Below are 20,295 nucleotides of genomic sequence, written 5' to 3'. Positions count from 1 at the left end.
ACAAATTATTTACAAAATATGAAATATATCGAGGTACGTTCAATGTGAGTACAGTGGGAATGTAGTTTACAATCTTATAAATGATTTTCAGGTGACTTAAGTACATTTAAGTAAAAATTATGCAACGTACTTATACAATATTGGCTGAAACCTCTATATATGGGTGATTCTTTATAAACATACAAATTATTTACAAAATATGAAATATATCGAGGTACGTTCAATGTGAGTACAGTGGGAATGTAGTTTACAATCTTATAAATGATTTTCAGGTGACTTAAGTACATTTAAGTAAGAATTATGCAACGTACTTATATAATTTTGGCTGAAACCTCTATATATGGGTGTTTCTTCATATGCATACAAATTATTCATAAAATTTGAAATATATCGAGGTACGTTCAATGTGAGTACAGTGGGAATGTAGTTTACAACCCTATGAATGATTTTCAGGTGACTTAAGTACATTTAAGTAAAAATTATGCAACGTACTTATACAATATTGGCTGAAACCTCTATATATGGGTGATTCTTTATAAACATACAAATTATTTACAAAATATGAAATATATCGAGGTACGTTCAATGTGAGTACAGTGGGAATGTAGTTTACAATCTTATAAATGATTTTCAGGTGACTTAAGTACATTTAAGTAAGAATTATGCAACGTACTTATATAATTTTTGCTGAAACCTCTATATATGGGTGTTTCTTCATATGCATACAAATTATTCATAAAATTTGAAATATATCGAGGTACGTTCAATGTGAGTACAGTGGGAATGTAGTTTACAACCCTATGAATGATTTTCAGGTGACTTAAGTACATTGAAGTAAGAATTATGCAACGTACTTATATAATTTTGGCTGAAACCTCTATATATGGGTGATTCTTTATAAACATACAAATTATTTACAAAATATGAAATATATCGAGGTTACGTTCAATGTGAGTACAGTGGGAATGTAGTTTACAATCTTATAAATGATTTTCAGGTGACTTAAGTACATTTAAGTAAAAATTATGCAACGTACTTATACAATATTGGCTGAAACCTCTATATATGGGTGATTCTTTATAAACATACAAATTATTTACAAAATATGAAATATATCGAGGTACGTTCAATGTGAGTACAGTGGGAATGTAGTTTACAATCTTATAAATGATTTTCAGGTGACTTAAGTACATTTAAGTAAGAATTATGCAACGTACTTATATAATTTTGGCTGAAACCTCTATATATGGGTGTTTCTTCATATGCATACAAATTATTCATAAAATTTGAAATATATCGAGGTACGTTCAATGTGAGTACAGTGGGAATGTAGTTTACAACCCTATGAATGATTTTCAGGTGACTTAAGTACATTTAAGTAAGAATTATGCAACGTACTTATATAATTTTGGCTGAAACCTCTATATATGGGTGATTCTTTATAAACATACAAATTATTTACAAAATATGAAATATATCGAGGTACGTTCAATGTGAGTACAGTGGGAATGTAGTTTACAATCTTATAAATGATTTTCAGGTGACTTAAGTACATTTAAGTAAAAATTATGCAACGTACTTATACAATATTGGCTGAAACCTCTATATATGGGTGATTCTTTATAAACATACAAATTATTTACAAAATATGAAATATATCGAGGTACGTTCAATGTGAGTACAGTGGGAATGTAGTTTACAATCTTATAAATGATTTTCAGGTGACTTAAGTACATTTAAGTAAGAATTATGCAACGTACTTATATAATTTTGGCTGAAACCTCTATATATGGGTGTTTCTTCATATGCATACAAATTATTCATAAAATTTGAAATATATCGAGGTACGTTCAATGTGAGTACAGTGGGAATGTAGTTTACAACCCTATGAATGATTTTCAGGTGACTTAAGTACATTTAAGTAAAATTATGCAACGTACTTATACAATATTGGCTGAAACCTCTATATATGGGTGATTCTTTATAAACATACAAATTATTTACAAAATATGAAATATATCGAGGTACGTTCAATGTGAGTACAGTGGGAATGTAGTTTACAATCTTATAAATGATTTTCAGGTGACTTAAGTACATTTAAGTAAGAATTATGCAACGTACTTATATAATTTTGGCTGAAACCTCTATATATGGGTGTTTCTTCATATGCATACAAATTATTCATAAAATTTGAAATATATCGAGGTACGTTCAATGTGAGTACAGTGGGAATGTAGTTTACAATCTTATAAATGATTTTCAGGTGACTTAAGTACATTTAAGTAAGAATTATGCAACGTACTTATATAATTTTGGCTGAAACCTCTATATATGGGTGATTCTTTATAAACATACAAATTATTTACAAAATATGAAATATATCGAGGTACGTTCAATGTGAGTACAGTGGGAATGTAGTTTACAATCTTATAAATGATTTTCAGGTGACTTAAGTACATTTAAGTAAAAATTATGCAACGTACTTATGCAATATTGGCTGAAACCTCTATATATGGGTGATTCTTTATATACATACAAATTATTTACAAAATATGAAATATATCGAGGTACGTTGAATGTGAGTACAGTGGGAATGTAGTTTTTTAACCTAGGAATGAGTTTCAGTTGTCTTTATTACATTTAAGTAAGAATTATGCAACGTACTTAAACAATTTTGGCTGAAACCTCTGTATATAGGTGTTTCTTCATATGCATACCAATTATTCATTAAATATGAAATATATCGAGGTACGTTCAATGTGAGTACAGTGGGAATGTAGTTTACAAACCTTGGAATGATTTTCAGATGATTTTAGTAAACTTTACTGCATTACATTAAGGCTAAGTAGCCCGTCATTCGTTTTGGCAACAATGATAACTTTTTAACTTGCATTTCAAAGTGATATGACTCAGTCTTGATAGTTTATATTGACTTGAAAATGTATCAGTGTACGCGCTAACATGCATATAGTATGCTGATACTTTTCCAGGTGTGTCAGTGCAAAACCAACTGATTTTCTTTAATTCGAAAGTATGAGCTGAATTAGCAACAATCATCAACGACGCGTACAAATTTCAATGACGGCCTACTTCGCCTTAAACTTTCCTATTATATCATAGTTGCTACTTATGTATCCCTAAGTATCATTTATTTTCTATATGTTACATATTAAACCCGTTCACATCACGGCTAATATTTGATATGTGCTTCTATGTTTAATGTTTGAGTGTTGCATACATCCAGGCAATTATATGAACACATCTTGTAGTATACATTAAGGGGTTTATTCGAAATCTCTTATATAGCGTAATAAGATAATGTTTTTTGCCATAAAGTTGTCAAATTTCAACTTAAGTATAAAGTTTTTTACATGTTTTCGGGCTAAAATTTTACAAGAAATCCGATTCTGCGCAATTATTAAACATATAAAGCGATTTGAAAAAGTTTATATAAGGAAGTATGGAAAATTTTGAGGTACGTTTAAAACCGAGGTTAGATCCGGAAGGTACGTCGTTGGTACATGCATTTTCCGAAAAAATCGGAACGGTTTGCCTAGATTTTCAAAAAATCGACCATCTATTCAGCAGGATCACCGTTTTTGATGAAAACGTGAGGTACGTTCAAAATCCCGCGAGGTACGCTATGGTACGCAGTTGGTACACGCACGATACGGTATTAGTTTTCATTTTTGTGAAAAGTATCCTGCTGGATAGATTGACATTAACTTTGATAGTTTTTTCGAAGAAAACTTGAATATTTATGAATCTTGTTTCAAAGAATTATAATTCATATTTTTTAAACAAGTACTGGCATCCTAACTATCGATTGCAGTTGATAGATTGCCAAAAGATTTATCATGAATGGATATGTAATTTTTCATATAATCGAAAGACGGTTTTCTGTTTTGGGGCAACATTTATAGAGCATTGCATACCTCTAGGCGTTTAACACTATATGGAAATTTCTGACTTAGATTACAAAAATGGTCACAGTTTGTTCAAATGGTTTTCACTAAGAGATTTGAGATTGAATTCATGTTTTACTATAACAAGGCTGTCAAGGATAAGTGACGAACTTATTATGATTTCATAAAATAAAAGTGATCGTAGAACAGATTGTTAGTGAGCGTTTTAAAAATGCTAAAATCTTATAAATTTCCAATATTTGTATATAAATCCTCAAATGTACTTGATTCCAACGAAAATAGCTTTAACATGAAGTGCCATACAAATATTCCTTATTTTTGCATTTGTTTTTCTTAACTGATCAACAGAAACTTTGTTGTTTCGTTAGTATGTTTTGGGTCTCGCACTATATATCAAAGTTACCCCGTTTTACGGTAGCAGAATGAGTTTTTCACCTTATTAGCACTCAACATGTTGAATTTCGAGGCTACCACTGAAACAGATTACGCATATTTTTATTCTTCTTATTCCTGGCGTTACGTCCCTACTGGAGTCCAGCCCGTAAATCAGCTCAATTACCAATAGAAATAGGCTATTGTATAGGAATTTTCTTTTCTAATGTGTTTTTTTGTATAACAGAATGATTTGTCGACATACATTTGAATCCAGGAGTAATGAATACATGAATTCAATGAACGTAAACCGTCTATAACTATTGATTAAAATAAACAAACATTTTTTTAATTATATTCATTTTTGTTCTTGAATGAAGTTAATAGATTGCGTGTTGGGGCAGTAGGAAGTCTTGTGGTGATATCTGTAGTTTTGAACTAAAACATTGACAAAAGTGCATTTATTTATAGAAGAAATCTCAAGTTGTTTGGCTAAAAAATTCCTTGATTTTTTGTGTTGTATCGTTTTAACTGACGCCCAACACACATGTGAAAACATAGCGAAATTAAACAGCTGAGAGGCAGGTTTTGTTTCAATTTGGACGTAATGCTAATACTCAGGAGTATCATTTTGAGATTCAAAAATTTGGCGGCTATCTTGGAATTCGACGCCATCTTGTTTTGAAGCGGTTGAATGATTTTTGTCATCTTAGCGATCATCATGTTGAATTAGAATTGAAAACATAGAATCCATTAAAAAAACAATCATACTTTTACATTCTTATCCTATCTCAGCTGTTCAATTGATTGTTCATGTCAAACAATGGTTTTTTACCAAATGAATGGAAGAATGAATGCTATTCCTGAACTTGAAGATATGCCGAAGAATCATTCTGGTACAAAATATGCATTATATAAGAAAATTCCTATTAAATTATCTCTTTTTATAACGAATTAAGCTGTGAAGCAGGCTCTGTTCTAGCAAGGACGTAACGCCAGAAAAATAAGAACAAGGAGCGTAAGCGAAAAGGTAGCCTTAAAATCCAACAAGTGCTAATCAGGTAAAAAACTCATTCTACACACTCAATCACGATTCGCTTGTTCGGTAATGTTTAATACTGGGTACGAATTGTAAATCATAAAAAATACCGAACTTTCAGCTTTTTGATTGAAAACTTCTGACGTTCAGTAATAATTTTTACTTTTTATTGAACTACAGTAGCTATCAGACCCAATTTTTCAACATTTCCGAACAGATCGATCAGTCAGTTAAAATATTTACCGACTATTCAGTATTTGATGTTTTTTACTGACTTGTCGTCAAAATCAAATCAAAACAAACTGATGCGCATGCGGGAAAGTGGGGAAAGTGTCAAATGAGAATCTCCTGCTGTAAAATCTTCCGGCGCTGGGAGACGTGGCTTTGGCAACCAAGCTTTTCCTGCACCTATTTTGCGCTTTCTCGTGGTAAGTAGTCGAAATTTAGTGAGAAACTCGAGAAACTCAACCATTTTAAGCAACCAAAAAGGCTCAGCAACTGCTTACGTTGGTAAATTCGGTTGATTTCCATACAAGAGGTAAATTCATCTGCATCTTTGAGTTTGCCTCTTGTATGTAAACCAACCAAATAATGAGTTTGTGACACTTTTTTCGATTACTTCCACTGAGATATGAGCATACCGTAGATGTTTATTCTCACGAAGAAGGCATGTCGATGTCCATGTCCATGTCGATTAGGGTTTAATTTGTATTGATTTCTAAAAAAAAAAACAGTATCCGGAGAAGCAAAGCATGAAGCAAGGGAAACTGGAAAGCCAGTAAAAACGCTCTAAAATTTTACTGACTAAGTCAGTAATTTCCATCAATCAAAACATATTTTGGTTTACTGGGTTTTTTCGGTAATCGTAAAAAATACCGAAAAAACCGTATTTCCAAAACCCAGTAAAATTTTACTGGGGTCGGAAATCTGAATTGGCTGTGTACTACTTAAAATCAAGATAATGACAAAATCCAAGATGGCCGCCAGATTCTTTCACCTAAATTTATGCTCTTATCCTTCACTCTACTCGAAGCAAACACCAACGATTGAAAACTTGTTTCTTGGTTGTACAAAAAATGATATTTGACCAAATTCAAAATAGCCACCCATTTTTTTTAAAGACTAATCAAAATATGGGCTTTTTTGCAAACTATTTAGCTGGCTGGCGTACGAGGGGTCCACCAATTTGAGAAAACCGAAAGCCCACCCTTTAGTTTTAGCATATACTAGTAGACTGGCCCTTAAACAAAAAAGTTGTAAAACTCAACGGGGCACCCCCTAGATATGAGCCTTGGGTAAGAAAAACGCTCTCTCAAAATTTCAACTCAATTGGTTGCTCCACCAGCTGGCGCATTCGATTTGAAGTTTGTATGGGATATTCGTCTCAAATACATTGAAAATTGATCCTATGTCACTGTTTCGTTCCGTATACTAATTGTTCGCGTTCAAATAAGCCCAGAATGACAAATACACTAGTTGATACCCTAATGAACATAATTGCAGAAGGTTGTATCTGGATTTAATCTCATTTTCATTACTTTTTCAGTTGTTGAAAGTTAGTCTTAGATCAGCACTCCCGTACAGACACTTATATGCATGCGACATGTGCCTCAGCTCGCCCAGCGTCGTAGGTGGCTATGATGCGTTTAGTGGCTACCTCCAAGCTATGTTGAAGAAATACAAGCAGTATTGCATGATATACTTCAGGTGGTTAAAACACCAACTTTATCAATTTTGATCATGGTACAATCTTCTACAATATTCTTCGCTATTACATCAAGTAGTGTTTTTGACATTCTGGGTCCAATTGAACGCGATCATCAATTTTTCTGAACCAAACAGTAGATGATGTGCTGTTGCTCATATGTTTGAGCTGAAAATCCCATATTAACTTCAATTCAAATGCGCCAGCTCATGGAACGACCCAAATGAGCTGAATTTTTCAGAAAGGCTTCCTCTTACCCCAAGAAATAATCCTGGGGGGTGCCCCGTGGAATCATACAACTTTATTTTTCTCCCATACTGAGCTGGGCCAGTCTAATATACTAGAGATCAGTGACACAAAATGGGAATTCTAACTATGGCAGCCTGGTTTCAGCGAGAATTGCTCCAGACTCAAACCATCCAGTGTTTTTAAAATACACATTCCAATGTCTGCAATTGGATAACTAGATGGCACATCTGGAACCCTTGAGTGCAAATCTGTTGTACCTTAGAGGAATTCCTGTGGAATTCACAAAAAATACATGGAGGTCAATCTTGATTATTTAATAGAAATTCTTGAAGAAATATCCGTTGTTTTGAAATGCTTGATAATATTTCTAGAGTATGTGTTCAGGAAAATTAATGTAATTCCTGGAAAAATTCTTGAAAAGTATCGTAAAGTAAAGTAGAAAACGAAAAAGATTACACCACGCAGTTATAGCACGTAAGTAATAAAAATGTTTTGGTTATCTGAACTGGAACGCGTGTAGCTCTAACTGGAGTACATACAGCTTGAGTGACAATTACAAAAGATATACAAGATTTATCTTGTATTATTTCGTATTATGATAATCCACATCTTTTCCATGATTACTGTTTACAAGTCTTCTCTATTTTTTTTTTTGTGAAAACAATCACATTCACAAGTTACAATCAGGCTTTTCAAATGATGTCCGGATTTAAAACCACTGACTCGTAACCCCGGACAGTCTCTTAACACATCGTAAAATACATATATCCATTATAATCTTCAATACAGTCAACTCTCCTTTACAGTTTAAAAGCGTGAATTTCACCGAGTAGCCCCTGACGGGTGCAGGAGTTTTCATAATGAGTATTGTCATCAAAGACTGGAAATGCGGGAAACAGAACATTTTTTACAGTAGTTTTAGTTTGCCCTTAGCAACGTGTATCTTATTCCAACATGGACTTTAAGGAACTAAAATTTTCCACACGCATTGAATATTTTCTATTCTAAAATTTGAGTTTATAAAACTGCTGATTGTTTAAGTCAGAACGATGTAGCCGCGACTCGACTCTAGAACACACTTGGCCAGAGTTGGGAAATGTTATGAAATTCATACTGCACTAGGCAAGCGTAGCAAATCACAGTCAACGAAGCCAATAAATCTCACGCCTATCGCTGCTGTAGGAAAAATGCCTTGAAAATAACATTACAGTAGTTTTGTCTCAAATTCCGAACAGACTCATATTTCGAACAATCGGTTTTTTTTATTTGGTTGAAATGTTTCGCTGAAATATGTCACTAAATAACATGGAAATGGTAGTCAATTTCAATTCAATTTTAACGTTTCCAATATAATTTAAACCGCGGGAGTAGTGATGATTCTTTAGTTTGAGACCAGTAGAACAAGCTCAGATAAATTTATTTATGAAATTATTTATTTGAATGCGATTTATTCGTGCTGTTCGGAATTTGAATCAAGGTGTTTGGAATATGAGACAGAATGAACACAGTGTTCGGCATTTGAATCAACATGTTGTTCCATGCTTTCACGTAAAAACAATAATAAAACTAATTAAATCAACATTATTATTGGTATATCTAACAGCTGACAGCTAGAATTTGCGAAGAAATAACAATTTTCGCAAATATTAGCCAATTTATGCCAATCAGATGCATTTGAAGTCACTGTTGGCCTTAAGTGTTCGGAATATGAGTCAAAACGGTATTTCCCTTTGCATTTCCAGCTTTCACAGCCTTCAATGACACTAGTTATTTATAAAATTCATGTACCTATCATAGGCTACTTGATGAGATTCACGATTTTAAACTACTTTAGTGATTTATGAGAAATTCAAGGCTACTACTATTACCATTTACAGCCCTGCGCTGGACCTCCTTGGCCTCCCCCAGAACAAAACCCTAGCTACAACGATGCTGGCGATTTGTCAGTTAATCACTGTGTTTAACTTACATTAGAGACGGTGCAAGGCTCGACCAATTTTTCAAACTATTTAATCTAGTGTTGAACTGTTAAGGGGAATTTCCTCATAAAGAAGAAGCATTGCCAGGAGAATATGGATATAACGTTAAGCCTCAGAGACAAAATAAACCAGAATGGAGAATTTCTCTATATTAATTGGATTAGTCAACAATAAATTTACTAAATATTCATTTTCATACAAATAATCAAGTACATTGATTGATTAGCCACAAACATACAAGGTAGTCGCACAGTCTAGAAGTTATTCATCCATAGTATCTGCAACGATTCATAAGTACAATGAGGTCACACTGATTAGTCATTGATCGTTAATAAATGTTAACAGAATCTCACGGTAACAAACCGCCACCTCCGTACGAATTCGCCGAAGCATGTGCACTGGCCGAAGAGCCTCCAAATCCTCCGAAACCTCCTCCGTAAGATTCGGATTCTGCCACGGCACTGGCGGAAGCTTCAGCTCCTCCAAATCCACCGCCGCCATACGAATTCGAGTTAGCTGCCGATTTGCTGAAGGACCCGCTAATGCCTCCGGGCCCAATGCTGAACGAAGCCGTTTGGGCTTGGGCGTTACTGCCACCGCCTCCGGCAAAACCTGCAATTTGGAAATTCCACCGAATTAATAATAAGTTGGGGCGGATTGCCAGTTGCGTAACATTTCGATACGGTTCGTGAAACAAGATACACTATGAGCAATCTGATATATGAATTTAAAGTGAACAGTTCATCATTAATAAAATATTTCAGTTTACCTGCTGCTCTTCCAAGGCCAAATGGCGCCACTGGTATGGCTGGTGCAATTGGTGCAACTGGAGCAATTCCTACAGGTACTACTGGTGCCACTGGTACATGCACAACTGGAGTGATTGGAGCTACTGGCACAGGAACCACCAACGGGAAGAATCCTGCTAATAAGTAAATTGGTTCAGTCATCAATCAACGATAATGTTGTCATAATTAACTTGTGAGTCGATCAAATCAATTATCTGGGGAATTTGATCATTGTTTAGACTTTATTTCATAATTCCCATTGTAGATAGTTGTCCCACTTCTCCATTTTCATCAGTTCGATATTTAAGTAAGTCTTTAAGCGGCCGTGAATCTCAAAAGCTTATTCTTAAGACAAACTTTTGATTTTATAATAATAAGGGAATAAAGATATTTTACATATTTGTTACACTTAGCTTGAATGCCCTCAATGTGATTTTTAGAGTTAAAATTTTGTCTAGCATGAGCCGTAGATACCAAACTTCATCTGACCAATTTATTAGAACCCCTCTCATCGGAATAACATGTTTACTTGAAGGTTTAAAATAAAGATCCTTTGGTTTATTTGGGAATATTATTAGTTGAGTTTTGGAAGTATTTGGAGAAATCTTCCATTTTTGCAAGTATGAAGAAAAAATGTCCAAACTCTTTCGCAATCTACTACAAATGACACGCAGGCTTCGTCCTTTGGCGGAGAGGCTAGTGATCCTTTATTTATTATAAAATCCACCTGAAATTATGTCGGTAAAAGTAATTTTGCATGAAGCAAAAATAAGAAATATTTTTCATATTTAATTTTTTGTCAATGCGATTTTAAGTTGTTGATTTTTTCAACTGTTTATTAGTTTGGATATGTAGCTCAAAGATCTATAACAAAACAAAATATACTTTTTAGCAATGAGGAAGTCATGTCCGTGTTACAATATTATTTTCGATGCCGAGCAAAATCAGCACTGCTGGTCTGTTGCCAAATCATTCCATTTTACTTCATTTTACTTACGCGCTCAATATTAACGAAGCGCCTTATCGTTGAATCTGATTTTAGAATCAGTATATTATAAACATAAATGAAGCAGCTTTAACATTGCTTTAATAGCTTTGATAAAGCCTAATTAATTCTGGAGAGACTCTTATTCAAGAAATTGTTTGAACTATTCATGAAAAACGGTTCTGAACTTGTTAGTTTTATAACAGTTCTACCACATGTAAAAAAATCTACTCCGACAAAACCGACAAACACTCCCCAACTAACATTCACTCATTTAACAATCACCATTATAGCAGTTTTATTCAGCATCAAGTTTAAAAACATTTCAATAATTTTCATGGCCAACCTTTGTTCAGGCGTTGTTCACACAAATTTAGAGAAACTATAAGACATGTCGTTGAATTCCAACTTTATTTTTCAGCTTTTAAAACGTTTTACAAGCATTTAGTTCAGCTTTTATACGCTGGTCCAAAAATAATTAAAAACAAATAAAAACACAAAAAATATTTTTCTAGGCGCTTCAAATGTAGTGTACACAATTATCATGATATAACAACCATATTTAAAAATCCGCTGGTTTCAAAATCGAGACCTTCCAATCGTCTGCGGTATACCTTGCCATCTGCGCCATCCTAGAAATGATGAATAAATCGTCCAATGCAAATTATAAACCTCTCATAGCTGAATATTGATCATGTTTGAGCTTCTATTCGAAATCGTCTAATTCACACATGGTACGCTAATCAACAACTGAATAAGCATATTATTCAGTTGCTGTTTAGTGCTGATCTAAGGTGAGTTCAGTTGGCTATTTTTAGCGCACAGTGAGAAAATTTATGTCAATGATGGTCAAAAATAATTTGTATTTCTTCTTCTTCCTGGCATTACGTCCCAACTGGGACAGAGCCGGCTTCTCAGCTTAGTGTTCTTATGAGCACTTCCACAGTTATTAACTGAGAGCTTTCTTTGCCAAATGATCATTTTTGCATGCGTATATCGTGTGGCAGGCACGAAGATACTCTATGCCCTGGGAATCGAGAAAATTTCCTTTTACGAAAAGATCCTCGACCGGTGGGATTCGAACCCTCGACCCTCAGCATGGTCATGCTGAATAGCTGCGCGTTTACCGCTATGGCTATCTGGGCCCCTAATTTGTATTTACACAAAGTGAAATCAGTCTGAAATGATTAAGGTGTATATGCATCGAAGCCAAATCTCAAATTTTCAAGAGCACAAATCTAGAGAACCAGACAGCGCAGCGGTTCGAGCTGAAAACCTAATTGAATGGTCACACGCTGGTGGTTACCAATCGATTAAGTTTTGAGCTTGAACGGATGTTTAGTTCTCTAGATTTGTGTTCTTGAAAATTTGAGGTTTGGCTTCGATGCATCTTCACCTTAGTCTAATGTCATAATAAATTTTAGTTTGTTCAAAACTTCAATTTGAATGATTCATAATTTAAATTGAAATTCATTTATTTTATTAATTTAATTTGTATTAATTGATTATACTATTAATTTGTATTTTTCATACACATATTATGCATTAATGATATAGTCCTCTGTATGAATATATTTAAATAATTTGAAGTTTTCTGAGGACTATGCGCCTGGATAGAAAAATGTTCGAATATCTTGACGCGTGGGATTTTTTTTTCAGAAATGGCCAAGTAAATCATTTTTCTTAGATCGCACTATTCAGTCGTGAAGAAATGCCATTTCAAATGTAGCTCGCTATAGAAATTTATTTAATCAATTCTGTCGAAAAAAATTCCACTTTTCTTGTACGGAGCAACATTCCGAGCAGGCGAAAAAAGCTTAGCAATAGCAAGTTATAATATGGATAGCTAAAAGTGATATAAATTTGATAGATATAATATATAAAAGATCTGGAAATGATATCTAAAATTAACTACACACATAGAACAAACAAAATTTTGATGTTGTTTTCAGATCTGTTATGTCAATCAAGTCCTACTAGGAACACTTAGCTCAAATGTTTGTTTTTGTTTTTCAAAATAATTCTACATTTCTGGAGGCTGACCATGTTTATTTTATGAACAGCTATTTAAAAAGTTTTGAGAGAGCTTAAGTTAAAAGCTTTCAAATGCATTCGGAACTCAACACGAATATCGTATATTTTGTGTGAAATTTAGCTATAGTGTGATCGCTTTTACAAGGCTTATTTATTGCTGAACAATGGGTTTTTGTTAGTCGTCATTTTTGCCTCTGTTCTTATAATATACTGAAGCTGATTAGGATTTTATAAGATATTTATTCAACTCTTATCCATGCTTGTGTTAAACATGTGGAAATAGCTGAAGCGCGACGCAAATAAAACGTTAGTTCGTCTTCTTAATATCCTTTTACACATATACATTTGTTTAGTGGAATATTGGCTGTTTAATTGGGGGAAACATGTCTTGTTCAGCTCATCTGTAAGACAATCTTGACTAGTCGAATGAGAATCTTTTGAAACCTTTAATAAGTGGTGATTCAACTTTTGTTCATTCAAATGCATAACGTTGAACATTCATTGACCTAAGTTTGTATTAAAAAAATCACCTTCTCAGCTCTTTATAGAGCAACATTTTTATTCAGCTGTCATTACCATTATTGAACAATAATTAAACATGCATGCTTGTTTGTGGCTCTGAATTGTTAGTTGGGTCATGCTCATGTGGATACGAGTAACAGACACTGAAGAAGGTTACAAGTGGTAGTCGAAATACGCGTATCTGTCAAAGATAAGCAATTGAGATTGAGATTCTGCTCAGGGAATTCGAACACATTAAAAAGAGTTATCTGACCTACTTAACTTATCTTTATAAACATTCATACCAGTCCTTCTTTTTCATCCATTTTGATTCCATAAGGCTTCAAAGTTGAAACATTTTGCAAGTTACTCCGTATGATGGTTATATTCATATTGTACGTTTTTATTGTTTCAGTCGAACATATATCAATTTTACAAATTTCAACATTTATTGAGAAATTGAAACTTTAATGCTGCCTTGTCACTAGATAATGTTTACGTTTCACGAATTATTTGTGAAACAAATTTAGATATCAGCTAATTATTGTGTTAATGTCGAGAACAATCATCAATGTTCAATTCCAAGCCCCGTTGATTGCCAAATTGGCAAGTCTTTATATTGCTATGTGTAAAGACGCTAATGTGTTCAACTTATTTTTTATGTATTCTTAGTTTTTGTCAGGATGAAACTTTCTTGGATGCCTGATCTCTGTCTCGTTTAATTGATTGTGCATACCTTTTCTCAAAGCTGTTAATTGTAGTTCCCGACGTCCAACATTGAGGGTTGAGTATTTCCAATCATGAAGCACAATTCACCGATGAATGAATAAAATTAGCAATGATTATTATTTGAATGTTTATCACTATTTCAATACGAATTATCACCTTTTCGGAAAGCTTCTCATCCATCAGCAGTTTTGTATGGTTCACATGGAAAGAAATTCACAAGATTAAAACACATGTTCGATATTCTTCCGTTTAACTCAGTGCTCTTCAAAATACCTTTGGGTCGTAGACCTATCGCCGGATATAAAATTTGAGGGTCGGCCAAAGCACCCACCAGCAATGTCATCAGGACCACTAATATCTTCATGATCACCTCTTTATACTAAATTCCTCAAATATTCGCAATACCACTTAGCGCTCTTCACGTTCTCCTAGGTCAAGTATCACACAATGCAAACAATAGCTCACAAAACTTCTCCAACTCACATTGACGACGCAACGAACGACACTACGGCACTCGGTGGACTATTTCAAAACGCTAATCAAATGATGGTTTTATCGTCAAGACCCAGCATCCGTGCTGAAAACACAAGGACCACAACGATCCATCGCGACGAGAAAAAGGTTCGTCGTCCAAGAAAACGATCGTCGCGACGATCTTCGTCAATGAGAAATTATGTTCACGGTTGACTGCCGCCGCGAGTATGATGCAGTGACAGGTTTCTCAATCAATTCCACTCAAGGATCTTTTCAATCTTTTAATATTGCTTTAGTGTCCATGTTAAATGCACTTAAAATTGTTAAAAAATGAACTTTTAATGGAATATAGTAAACACACATTGCTTAAAACTTAAATCTTGAATTTTTGATCGCCTTCGGTAAGTTTTCATATAGGGTAGAAGCACCGGTTTTGGCCATATACCAGTTGTAGCCATAGTGGCTTCAGGATTCCCTGAATGTATTATTTATTTACAAGCAGGCTCCAAAAGGCAAAACATCATTCTACGAACCAAACTCCTTTGTTCTACGATCAGATTTAATTTACGAACCCCTGATTAAGATCGTAAATTAACAGTGTGTTTAGCTGAATCAATTGAATGTAATTTTAAAACAAAAAAATCGGCATGCCTCAAATTTCGACAGATGGAAGCCAAAAAAAAACTTTCTATCTGCTGCTTTTTTCAAAATAATCTGCATCTGTTTTTAATTTTCTTGTCTGTGGTTCTATTTCAAATGCCTTGTATATAAAAAAATAGGCAATAATTTTTATAGGAAACGTTGAGAATCACTGATTCCGATTGACCAAAAGTGAACGAACGACATCTTATTGGTGCTGGTTCGACGGTGATGAATTTTGGCTGTTTTCTGGTGAAACGATGTGTACGACACTTTTCACACGTTTCGATCGAGCAAGTTCGGAACCTTGAAATTTACTAATCGAGGGTACACATAGGGCGAAGCCGAGAGCGTGTGTTCTTATGTGCTTTCATGTTCATATGTTGTGATGGTGAGTCAACTCTTAGGCTTCGGGTTGATTTTACCCCAAGCTCAACCGGCGGTGACATAGGTTAGCAAATATCTATACATGGGAAATACCGGAGATCTTGACAATGAGGATAGAATCTAATGATTTCATTTTTTCATGATAGTAAAGAAGTAGAGATAGTGAACATAAGATTTTGAAACATTTAGAGGATAGGCGAGGTGAAAAAAAGTTGATGTCCTTGTAGTCGATAATATGTTTTAAGAAGTATAGTCAAACGGGGTAACTTTGGACAAAATTTCTGCAGAGCGTCTTGAAGTTTCTTATATTGTATGTTTTATATAATTATCGGTAGGTATGTGAGTTAACATTTGTTGGGGTAACATTAATATTCAATTAAGTAGGTGACTTGTGATTTTCCATGCAGGGTTGGTGAACCCTGTTAGTTCCCTATGGTTGCGCTAGTGGCTTTTAAGGCCGTTCGCTAGAAATCGTTGAAGTAAACATATACTTGACTTGAAGATCAGGAGCTATTGATCTAAGTACCATTGAATCAAAGCTCCATTTTGTCCAAAATTCGAATGAAATAGGGGGAGATTTCCCAGTACCGGACACCTAAACCGCTAATTCTTATTTAAAAACTATTGATTCCATGTCATCATGGTGTCCTTTTCTGATAAATATTATCATTTTCATAGCGGTCACAAATAAATTTTAAAATATAAATATACTTTATAGACCGATAGGTCTTAGTCAGATGGCAGCTAAGAAAAAAAATATGAATATGAATTTTGCCATCGCATTTTGAAGATACGTTTTAGTACCAAAGTGACCAATCATATAAGGAGGTCCCCATAACCGGGCACAATCTGGAAATGCCTCGAATTATATTAATTTGTACATCACTGAATGTATTTAATCCAGGATTATCCATTACTAATCCAATGCATTTGCAACACTTACTAGAGTAATTGGAGTTTTATTTAGTCTGCAAGACGTCCTACAAGAACCTCTTCTATTAGAGTGGTTCAAAAAAATCATTTTTGTTCCACACCACTCATTCGATTCTAGATCAGATTCTGAATGTCCTCCCAAAATTTGAGCTTTTTTGGATGAAAACTGAGACTGCACAAGCCCTTCAAAGTTTATATGGGAATTACTATGAGAAAAGCAACCAATTCATTCAATCGCTCATAGTATTTGCCCATGTGCTCTTGGGGCTTAGAACTACGTTGATACTGTGAGATACATTCATCAGCTACAACTTTGTCGAAGACCGTTTTCAAATCGCACGGCTCAGTAATTAGTTATTGATTTATATCCAGTCACAAATTATTCAGCAGTGCTCATTTAACTTCTGAACAGGCAACATTGCTGCACCTGGCGCGAAAGATAGCACGCAAACATCATGGCTACTATGTTTTACTGCATGTATCCAGTGATGCCTGCAGAACAGCCCAATAATTATAGCCAAATTTTTACAACTCATTCAAAAATCAATAACTAATTACTGGGGCATCCGATTTAAAAACGGTCTTCGGCAAAGTTGTAGCTGATTATTGTATCTCACACTATCAACATAGTTCTAATTCCCAAGAGCATGTGGGCAAACACTTTGAGCGATTGGATGAACTGGTTGCTTTTCCCATAGTAATTCCCATATAAACTTTAAAGGGCTTGTGCAGTCTCAGTTTTCATCCAAATGTGCTCAACTTTTGGGAGGACATTCAGAATTTGATCTAGAATCGAATGAGCGGTGTGGAGCAAAAACGATTTTTTGAACCACTCTACTCTTCTATATATGTATTATGAAAAATAACACATTTTGCGTGTTGTTCTGAATTTTCATTCTTCCAATTTTCATTGATTTGAGACTAGTAGCACGGGTACCCACTTTCCCGGACATGTACTACGTACAAAAACTTTTGGGTAGGCCAGTCAAAGGATTGTGCTGCTCACGATTCTACAAAAAAAAAACAATATCAGCATCAGCAATCGGGTTACGCGTGAGCGTTCTTTTTACCGGGCAGTGCGTGGCGAAAGCCCGAGCAATCATAGTTTTTTTTTCTCGGGTCGCGCGTGCATTTATATAACCGAGTGCTTTTATATAGCCGAGCAAACGAGTGAAGCTGAACGTGGATTGTAGCAGTTCAGTCAAGGATGACGTATCAATTGGTGAGCTCGTTTCGTGCTTTCATTTCTTATCTATAAAATATGGAGGACTGCACATTTAATTGTTACATCGGTGTAACGTAAATATTATTTTTCAGCAAACTATGAATGGTTCGTCACTGTGAGTATTGGCATAGACTCTTATTCATAAATTATTTATGTTTTACTTTTTTTAAAACCCCTATCTTTTAATTTTTATTTTTGTAATTAAAAACAAACTTGTTTTGTTAATTTGCTTACCGGCATATCGGTCTATTTTGCTCGAAGTAAGAGAGAGCATGGAGAAGAAAACAATGAATACTAGATGAATAGGTACCGTAAGGGAACGGTGAGAGAATTTGGATTAGATGTTGAAGAGGGCATACCATATAAAACAGTATTACTTGAAACGTCCTTCCTTGTGGCTAACGTCCCCTTTGGAAACAGCTTGGCAAGTTGTTAGAATAACACTACCAGGACAGCCTGGTCTGGCCTTGTATTTTTTTCGAGTTATGGAGAAAAAGACAAATAATTGTTTTGGTAGAATTTGACTCTTCCATAGTATCTATCTTCTGAGTGTATTTTTTCTAGCGAGTGTAACATTGGAATGCCGCTTACAAATACTAGTCCGTCGAACTGTTTGGCAAATTGTTGAAAATAAGTTAGTCTTAGTTCCATTGAGGCACTCCCGGGTGATGAAACCTGTTAAGCATGCACCTTATTTCTTTTAAAAATAAGAGAGCAGATGTGTGCCGAATACCGACAATAAAATGCTACCAATTTCGGCTCCGCAGAGTTTTAAACGCATTTGAGCCTCAAATTAACAAAGTAGTAAAAAAAGTCTCTATTTTGAATGAAAGGTACTTTAGGGACCTATTTTAACCACCTAGTTTGTTTTTATTTGTTTCAATTTACTCTTTCAATAAACCTCAATATTCAAATTAAGGCGAAGTAGTCCGTCATTCTCTTTAGCAGCAATGATGACTTTGCTGCGTGCAATTTCAAAGTGATAAAACTCATTCTTGATAGTTTATATTGACTTGAAAAAGTATCACAGTATGTGCCAACATACATAAAGTATGCTGATACTTTTTCAGCTGTGTCAGTGCAAAACCAACTGATTTTCTTTGATTCGAAATCGTGAGATGAATTAGCATCAATCATCAACGGTGCATACAAATTTCAATGACGGCCTTCTTTGCCTTGAGCAATTATTTTATTCATTTCTCGATCTCATAAACACTATTAGGCATTTCACGGCGAAATTCTCTCTCTTTCGCTCTTCAACAAAACTTGAAAACAATGGTGCCAGTACCTGTCAACTTTGACAGGTACTGGCACCGTTGTTTTTAGATTTCCCTAAGGAGGGAAAGAGAGCGATTTTCTGGCGGCCAAAAATATGTTTTCCATCTCCTGTCGTATTTATAAGTTTTGTGATACAAATTAGATGTTTTATTTTCAAAAACAAGTTTTTGAGACTCATTTTTGAATAGGGCCTAAGGCGAAATAATAAGTTTTGTCACTAATGATGCATGTAAGCCATTTATGCGATTTACGTTGGGCAAACCATTATAAATATTAGAACTGACATAGAAATGATGATATGAATGATTTACCGATATTCAGTTATCCTCTGAATTATTTTTCAGCTGATTTAGTTGTTGAAAATATTGGAAAAAATCAAAAAGCTCTAAATTAAAAAAGTGCAAATTTGTGCAGCTAAATTCTTCACGATCCTTTAGTTTACATCTCAAAGTACCCTTGGTAATAAATTTTAGCCTGGGACAACTTGGGACAAAAAAGTATGGGATGTGTAATGTTTCGATAAAAAATCTTTTTTTTTTCAGTGCACTGCCCACATTTTTCCGACCTAAAGTACAATTTTTTATTTCATTTTATTTTTTTCTAAGAAAGCTTTTTGAATAGGCTTTCAGACAGTGTATAAAGATCTGTATAAAATATTACGATTATGCAGTATATTGTATTCAACGTGTACCTTGTGTTTGCACTGAGTTTTTATTTTTCCCAAAAAAATCTAACTTTGACATACTGTATCAATCAATCAACTTTGACATACTGTATCAATCAATCTTGCCCTGATATTTAAGGAATATCTTAAAAGAAGTGTTTACTATGGAATCATGTACAAGAAAAACTTATCAGAACAAGTCATTTATTGGCCACCTGATCGCCCATAGTGAAATGATGGTGTTCATGGGTGCATATTTTTAATAAATACTGAAATGAACCCTGATTATTTGTACCACACATATGTATCATTAAAAAGTTTATCAAACAACTCCCATGCAATCTTCAAAAGTCTATATATAATTTCACAAAAGTTTATGCAACAGCAT

At 34.4% G+C, this 20,295-nt stretch overlaps 1 protein-coding gene across 3 annotated transcripts; it reads right to left on the bottom strand.

Annotated features, from left to right (window-relative positions):
- Positions 1 to 9,441: 9,441 nt before the first annotated feature.
- LOC110676127 (keratin, type I cytoskeletal 10-like) lies at positions 9,442 to 14,924 on the bottom strand. 3 transcript variants are annotated; one of them, XM_021842781.1, is made up of 6 exons: positions 14,581 to 14,923; positions 14,464 to 14,475; positions 14,315 to 14,326; positions 10,040 to 10,195; positions 9,624 to 9,882; positions 9,442 to 9,548 (listed from the first exon to the last, which is right to left on the bottom strand). In XM_021842781.1, exons 1-6 carry the CDS (start codon positions 14,669 to 14,671, stop codon positions 9,536 to 9,538), a joined length of 543 nt encoding a protein of 180 aa, XP_021698473.1. In that variant the 5' UTR covers positions 14,672 to 14,923; the 3' UTR covers positions 9,442 to 9,535. The 3 variants fall into 3 exon arrangements, with proteins under 3 accessions (XP_021698473.1, XP_021698474.1, XP_021698475.1); XM_021842782.1 differs by having other exon boundaries at positions 10,040 to 10,192; positions 14,581 to 14,922; XM_021842783.1 differs by lacking the exon at positions 14,315 to 14,326 and having other exon boundaries at positions 10,040 to 10,192; positions 14,581 to 14,924.
- Between the last annotated feature and the right edge of the window lie 5,371 nt (positions 14,925 to 20,295).

Source organism: Aedes aegypti, chromosome 2, assembly GCF_002204515.2.
Source record: "Aedes aegypti strain LVP_AGWG chromosome 2, AaegL5.0 Primary Assembly, whole genome shotgun sequence".
Taxonomy (NCBI): domain Eukaryota; kingdom Metazoa; phylum Arthropoda; class Insecta; order Diptera; family Culicidae; genus Aedes; species Aedes aegypti.
This window is presented reverse-complemented; position numbering and strand designations above follow the sequence as displayed.

Bases quoted from the DNA above. Each gene is read 5' to 3' on its own strand.
- LOC110676127 (XM_021842781.1), bottom strand. From the start codon at position 14,671: ATGAAGATATTAGTGGTCCTGATGACATTGCTGGTGGGTGCTTTGGCC. The intron at 9,883-10,039 runs GTAAACTGAAAT...TCCAAATTGCAG, and splicing joins TGGCCTTGGAAGAGCAGCAG to GTTTTGCCGGAGGCGGTGGC.